Genomic DNA, 6697 nt, shown 5'->3' with positions numbered 1-6697 from the left:
AATTCAAGCGCACGCGATAAAAGAAGCCAAAATAAGTTTAGAAGGCCTGCAAAATTAATTCCGAATATAAAATTTAATAAGTCCAAAATAGTTATAGGGTTCGTTTCTTAGCGAAATACCCTAAAACCATAGACTTTGTCAGCAGGCTCGTTAGTACCGCTAGGGTCTGCATTAAATTAGTCCAACGCCTCTGATAAATATTAATAAGTGCCGCAAATGAGAATCACCCATAGGAGTACAATAAGGTTCTAGACTAGATTGGAAAGATAATGAAATTCGTCACAAGCACATCGAACTCGTCTTGATATAGGTTAGGCTTTTCTAGCAAGTGGTCACACAAAGCATCTAACATCGGAGGTGTAACGCTTCAAGGGCATCCGACGGCGTCCGGAGGGCTTTGGTCAAGCCAAAGTAACGAAGGTTTTAGCGCATCTCGCGGACCGAACGGTCACTACAGCCAGCAACTTTAGCCATCTGAACAGTCTTGAGAGACTTATTAAGGATCATGTCACGGATCTTCGCATGTTGCGACTCTCCAGGTTCGGTACATCTAAGGAATTGATTGTCGTTTGGATAAGGGACTCACGGAAGGGGTTTTGCAGGACATGCTCGACCTAGAGGTTCTTGGTATCCTCGGAAGCAACCCCATACCAGAGAAGTCAAATAAACGATAAAGTCTACAAGTTTAGAGCTTTACTAATTACTATTACAATATTTGCTGCTGGATGGTGTTAGCAGGCAAAATTCAAAGGGATCAAGCTTGGAAGGCTTGGGTGGAGGATTCTAAGTGCCCCAGGAGTTCAGACCAGATTCGGGGCACCCTAGCGCCACTTTACGCGACGACGCGTCTTCCCAGAACTTCACTTCAATATTTCAAGCAGCGGCACCAAAAGAAACGCATAGCCTCCAGCAACATGTCTGACTTCGAGGATGATATGGATGTCGATGCGCCTGCGGTGCAAGACTCGGTGCTGTTCAGCTCAGACAACACCAATTCCAAAGGCAAGAGAAGCATCGCCAACCTGCCAGTCGAAGCGGAAGATAGCTTGCCATGGTAAGCAGAGCGCGATCGCCGTCCATTCCAGCACCTGAATTGCCTTTAGGGTCGAAAAATACCGTCCAGACACCCTCGATGACGTATCGGGGCACGAAGACATCCTAGCCACCATCAACAAGTTCGTGGATACAAATGTGAGTTCGACCAGACGGTGGAGGGAAACGCGCTCATGAAACTACAGAGACTCCCCCATCTGCTCCTATATGGCCCTCCAGGTACAGGAAAAACGTCTACGATCCTCGCTCTTGCCCGCCGAATCTATGGCTCCAAGAACATGCGGCAGATGGTCCTCGAGCTCAACGCCTCTGATGACCGTGGTATCGACGTCGTCCGCGAACAAATCAAAACCTTCGCCAGCACGAAGCAAATCTTCACCAACAACTCGTCCTCGACCTCGATTGCCGGATACAAGCTAATTATCCTCGACGAGGCGGACGCGATGACATCCACGGCACAGATGGCATTGAGACGAATCATGGAGAAATACACCGCGAACACCCGATTCTGCATCATTGCAAACTATACACACAAGCTCAGCCCCGCACTCCTGAGTCGGTGCACGAGGTTCCGATTCAGTCCGCTGAAGGAGCGAGATATCCGGGTCTTGGTAGACAAAGTCATCACGGAGGAGAATATTCAGATCACAGGGGAAGCCATAGATGCGTTGGTCCGGCTGAGCAAAGGAGACATGCGCCGCGCTCTCAACGTTCTCCAAGCCTGCCACGCAAGCAGTATGTCTTTCCCCTTTCCATCTTCTAATATTGCTTTCTAAAGACTAGCAGGCACACCACTCCACCTGAAAGGCACCCCAAAGATCGCCGAGAAAGACATCGAGCGCGACCTGATCACCGAAACCACAATTTACGAATGCATAGCCTCCCCACACCCCGAAGACATAACCAAGATCATGAACACGCTTCTCCAGACAAAGGACGTGATAACTTGTCTGCAGACGATCAATACGCTTAAGGCGACGCAGGGGCTAGCGTTGGCGGACATCATTACGGCACTGGCGGAGGAATTGAGCAGGATGGATGTCCCAGCGCCTGTTATGATTACATGGTTAGATGGCTTGGCTGAGGTGGAGTACCGATTGAGTGGTGGTGGGGGAGAGCTCGTGCAGACAGGGGCGGTAGTTGGCGTTGTTAGGAATGGCGCGGAACTGCTGGGCGAGGTCAAATCATGATGGGTTGTAGTGTGAAAGGATTTGAATGTCTGGCTTGGGGCGTTGGAGGGAAAACTTGGGCTGGCAATGTTGATTTGGGCTGCGAGGATTGAAAGAATATTCACTATCACGAAAGTAGATTCAAATGAAATGATTGACAGATAGAAGTCTCGGTGTTTAGAAGATGAGTGCTTCTTACGCAGAGAATGGCGGCTTTGCTTACCGAAAAATACTCGTTCCAACGAACGAGAATCTTCGGAAAGCTGTTTTCTATGTTCACTTCTTGATTGCAGATATTAACTTTGATCTCGTTATCGCTAAGCCGCGCTTGTATTCTCTCTCCAAATGAATCGCTTCCCCCCAGGTAGTAAAAATCTGCAAAAAAAAGTTCAGTTTCCTAAACCTATTAATTTGTTAGCAACGTCTCATAGAGGTCATGATTTGAAAGAGAAACCAGAGAACATCAAGCTCAGAACATTGTGTTAACTCCGAAACACTTTCTCACAGCGCTCGTTCCATGTTCATTTGAGAAAGGAGTCTGTGGGAACCTATAGAACGCAGCTTTGCAAGAAGGTTACGATTGAGCATAACACGTCTCATCGTAGCTTGGGTGGAGGGAAGGAAATGATAGTAATGCCTACATTTTTGTGGGGAGTTTAACTTAACGAGGCAAGTTGAATTGAATTTGAGCGGAAAAGGCTCTTATTTTGATATATGTGGCTGGGTGTTGAGAGAATTCACTTTGAGGTTTTGCCGTTGCGGCTCTTCACCTTTGACCTTTCGAGCCCACACGAATCGCAACGGAACCTCCCACCTTAGAAACTAATATCGGGTAGCTCTAGCAATGTTGCAACCTCGCACAATGGAGTCCCGTCTTCTGGCAGTGCTCTGCTCCGTGAAATAGGGGGGAGGCTCACGTGATATGCATCGCTGACTAAGTACTCATGCGCGACAACGGCGAGGTCAGGTTTCAAAGGGGACTCCAACCTCACTACATCTTGCCTCTCGCACCCCTTCTAGCGACTCATCCCAAAAGCCACAGCCTCAACATCCTCACAATGGCCGATCACCCAAGCCGTCCCCAAACACCACAGGCGATGCTCCACCGCCTCCCCGAAAAGCCCGACCCCTCATACTCCCTTTCCGAGCCCAGGAAACCCTCAAAATACATCATTCTGATCATGGCTTCCACAGCTACAGCAGGCAAAGTCCAAATCTCTAAATCAATCGCAAGTGCACTTTCCTGTCCGCTTTTCCAAGGCGACAGCTTGCACGAAACGTCCGCCAAAGCAGCCAGCGTGGGAGCATCGAGACATCCTGGAGACGAGCAAGCTACATCGTCTGGAGCAAATGAAAGCCGGTATCAGCGCATGTGGCTTTCGAAGATGACGAGGACTGGGTATTTGTTCCCTGAGGAGTCTCGACCGGCTGTTTCAAACGAGGGTTTCTCTGCATTTGGTGGATCGTCGACATCGACGAGTCGGCGTGGCTCAGCTAGTTCTATCGCATCATCAGCATCGGATACTGCGATCTCGACATCTGTCTCGAGTATTGCGAGCAGCTTTGTGTCCTCGGGTGCGCCGACTACGAAATTCATCAACAAGCCTCCCTTCTTTACGTTGTCCGACGAGGAGAAACTGCAGAAGGCGAATCCAGCGCTGATGGTCGTCACGCATCCGGAGCTAGAGGCGTGGCATAAGAAGTCTATTCGGACGGTTGTTGGTGAGTATGGGATTGGTGTTATTTTTGTACCCCTAGGAGGAGAGGAGGGGGAGGAGGGGGAGTTACCGGTGTTGAAACCCTTGGATCCGAGGACTATGACGAGTTTCGGGTCTTTCGGCGTTGTTCAAAAGCCTGCGGCTAAAACATTGGACGAGGAGATTGTGTTGAAAGTTGATGGTGGAGGGAATGTTGAGGATATCATCGAGGATATTGTGAGTGGTGTGAATGAGATCATGAATGCATAGCTATAGTCTACCAATGCGGGTTTGTTTGAAAAAATGAAGGGAAGACACCAAGAAGAAGAAATAGAGCGAGGTGGGAAATGAGCTAGATACTTGGAGTAATGGAAATCAAACTCATTGAGCCATGCAGCATCTGGGCAAACGAGGTGGGCAATAGGGGGAGAAGCACGTGACCCGAGTGGGTTATCAAATCCAATCAACATGAACCCAGCCAATGGGATGTCTAGCTACGAATAGATCACCGAATCCACCCCAATGTTCAGCTTGAATACCCTCCAAATCGCCTATCTTTCAGCTTCTCAAACTTGTGATTGTGGTGGCTTTCCTTGGCACGGCAGAAGCAAACTCCTTAACCAATTATAACGGTACCCCAACGCCAAACATCGAGAGCTTGCAGCCAATTCTCTCAGCCCTGCTGCTGCCAAGTTTTGAGGCTGGACTTCAAATATTTTCTCTTCCTGCACATTCTCGCCCCAGGGTTTGTGCTCATAAGAGAATGCTTTCAAAAATCCGACAACATGGAGGCTCAGAAATTGAGCAAATACCAGGGGTCGAAGTTCGCGGAGGGGAGGCTGAAGCTCTCAACGGCTCGTACCGAGTGCCATAAAAGGAAGCAAAAGGTCTGTCTCCAAAAGATTGCGGACTTGGGGAATGTTCTAAGAACCGAGAAAGTGCAACCAACAGCAGTCGTGTCAGAATTGCTCGAGAAGATATCCTCCGCCTCAATGCATATATCGCAGGAAATTGTAAGTGATCTGTTCCACAATTTCTCACGCTCTCACGCTCAATAGTATTGAAGGGATGTCGCTACTCCCGGGGAGGCCAACAAAATTTCGGCAGTTCAACCAGGCTCAAATGAATTCCAAGGAGCCTCTTCCTCTCAGGATTGGGCGCTTAGTAGAACCAATGGCCACACAGATGGCTTCATGAAAGATTCAACTCCTTCCAGTATTGGATCCAGCGCAACCAAAGCCCACTCAACCAGAGACAACCTGCATGTCTCTTATGTGGAAAACCTAGATGACTTTAATCCAGACTCATACCAGAATTCTTTGAACACAATAATCACCCGAATGTCTGACGCTGTTGTTCCTGAAGACGGAGAAGGGTATAAACGACCACTGCATTCCCACCCAGGCCCCAATCATCTTTTGGCTCCCTTATCCAACACCGTCTCCGTTGAACCCCTCCAATTCCTCGGCATCACTCCCACAGCCGAGAAAGCAGCATTGCTAAGTGCATGTAGGTTCACCTTTCTATTGGCCCGAATAAATAACGCAGAATTAACCTCTCTTCCCACAGTCGTCAAACTCCTGACCAAATACACCGTCTCCCTAGACGGTCACGCAGTCCCCAATTACTACAATTCGCACTTCGTGCCCTGGTCCCTCAAATCCCCTCTTCTCGCCACCCTCTCAATCTACACAACAGCAGCCATACAGTCCGAATCTCTCAAAGTACCACCAAACAGCAACCCTCTTGTCCTCTCCTACAAACTAACCGCAATCCAACTCCTCAACGAGAAGCTGAGGAGTGAGAAAGGACTGGACGAGCAAGTGGGAAACGAAGCAATATGTGCAGTTGCTATTTTGGTAAGTATGGAATGGTACTGGAGCGAGTTTGATGTGATTGAGAAGCATTTGAAGGGCTTAGTGGAGATGGTCAGGTTGCGTGGTGGACTAGGAGAGTTGGGCCTGCACGAGTTCTTGAAACGGATGATTCTGATGTAGTTCCCCCCTACATTCCTGAAATTCAACTCACTAACCGATTTGGAAGTGTTGATTACAATATTGCGACGACATACGATCGCGAGCCATCCATTCCGCACAACGTGGTGCTCCTTCCTCCCCACCCAGCTCATGTAATGGCGCCGCTGCTCTCCTCCTGCGGAATAACTTTTCAAGCTCACCAAGAAGTGCTGGGGATAAGTAAGGAAACGGCAGTTACTCTGGATAATGTGAAATTCCTTCTTCTCGCAACGGTAAAAGGGGTTGATCGTCCCATGACTTTACAAGATCGATCAAAACTACGAAGAACCGCACTCTGGACTCGAGACTGGCTCGCTAATCTGCCCACCAGTCATGAACCTGACAGCCATTTATTACAAGACTTTGTATACCAAAGCTGTAGGATAGCAGCGCATATCTACTGCCGCGCCATCGCAGAGCACACTTCTCTTTCCAAAGCATATGGGATCCAAGATCTAGCTCAGCTCTGGGGAAGTGTTTGGCGAGTAAGCTTGAGCAGATGGAAGCAGCTCCCCGGCATCTTTCTCTGGGTACTACTCAGTGCGATTCAAGCCGAGGAGGCGACCCCATACGGAAGATTTTTAAAGAGTATGGTGAAGGGCGTGATGACTTATTTGGCTGTTGATCACTGAGATGTCGTGGATGCTGCGGGGATGGGCTTTGTGAGGCTGCAGAGGTGGCTGAGGAGTAAGAATTATGGGGATGATGGGGAAGAGGTGATAACTGAGGCGGGGAAGCTGGAAGTTGGAGAGTTTTTGCATAT

At 48.9% G+C, this 6697-nt stretch overlaps 3 protein-coding genes across 3 annotated transcripts; all 3 read left to right on the top strand.

Moving 5' to 3' along the window:
* The first annotated feature begins 871 nt into the window (after positions 1 to 871).
* K444DRAFT_615985 (P-loop containing nucleoside triphosphate hydrolase protein) lies at positions 872 to 2308 on the top strand. The gene is made up of 4 exons (XM_024880835.1): positions 872 to 1054; positions 1104 to 1191; positions 1239 to 1788; positions 1840 to 2308. The coding sequence occupies exons 1-4, from the start codon at positions 915 to 917 to the stop codon at positions 2241 to 2243; spliced, it is 1182 nt and encodes a 393-aa protein (XP_024733097.1). The 5' UTR covers positions 872 to 914; the 3' UTR covers positions 2244 to 2308.
* A 959-nt stretch (positions 2309 to 3267) lies between these two features.
* Positions 3268 to 4437, top strand: K444DRAFT_615984 (uncharacterized protein). The gene has a single exon (XM_024880834.1). The coding sequence runs from the start codon at positions 3281 to 3283 to the stop codon at positions 4187 to 4189; it is 909 nt and encodes a 302-aa protein (XP_024733096.1). The 5' UTR covers positions 3268 to 3280; the 3' UTR covers positions 4190 to 4437.
* Positions 4438 to 4713: 276 nt separating this feature from the next.
* On the top strand, positions 4714 to 6662 carry K444DRAFT_693429 (uncharacterized protein; the record flags this gene model as incomplete). The annotated part of the gene is made up of 5 exons (XM_024887843.1): positions 4714 to 4806; positions 4859 to 4932; positions 5085 to 5428; positions 5489 to 5912; positions 5963 to 6662. Coding segments are annotated over 5 exons (1539 nt in total), but the record flags the coding sequence as incomplete, so codon positions are not given.
* Between the last annotated feature and the right edge of the window lie 35 nt (positions 6663 to 6697).

Source organism: Hyaloscypha bicolor, assembly GCF_002865645.1.
Source record: "Hyaloscypha bicolor E unplaced genomic scaffold K444scaffold_118, whole genome shotgun sequence".
In the NCBI taxonomy this organism is placed as follows: Eukaryota; Fungi; Ascomycota; class Leotiomycetes; order Helotiales; family Hyaloscyphaceae; genus Hyaloscypha; species Hyaloscypha bicolor.
Note: the sequence above shows the minus strand (reverse complement) of the source record. Positions and strands in the feature narration are given on the sequence as shown.

Bases quoted from the DNA above. Each gene is read 5' to 3' on its own strand.
- K444DRAFT_615985 (XM_024880835.1), top strand. From the start codon at position 915: ATGTCTGACTTCGAGGATGATATGGATGTCGATGCGCCTGCGGTGCAA. The intron at 1,192-1,238 runs GTGAGTTCGACC...ATGAAACTACAG, and splicing joins ACAAGTTCGTGGATACAAAT to AGACTCCCCCATCTGCTCCT. The intron at 1,789-1,839 runs GTATGTCTTTCC...AAAGACTAGCAG, and splicing joins CCAAGCCTGCCACGCAAGCA to GCACACCACTCCACCTGAAA.
- K444DRAFT_615984 (XM_024880834.1), top strand. From the start codon at position 3,281: ATGGCCGATCACCCAAGCCGTCCCCAAACACCACAGGCGATGCTCCAC.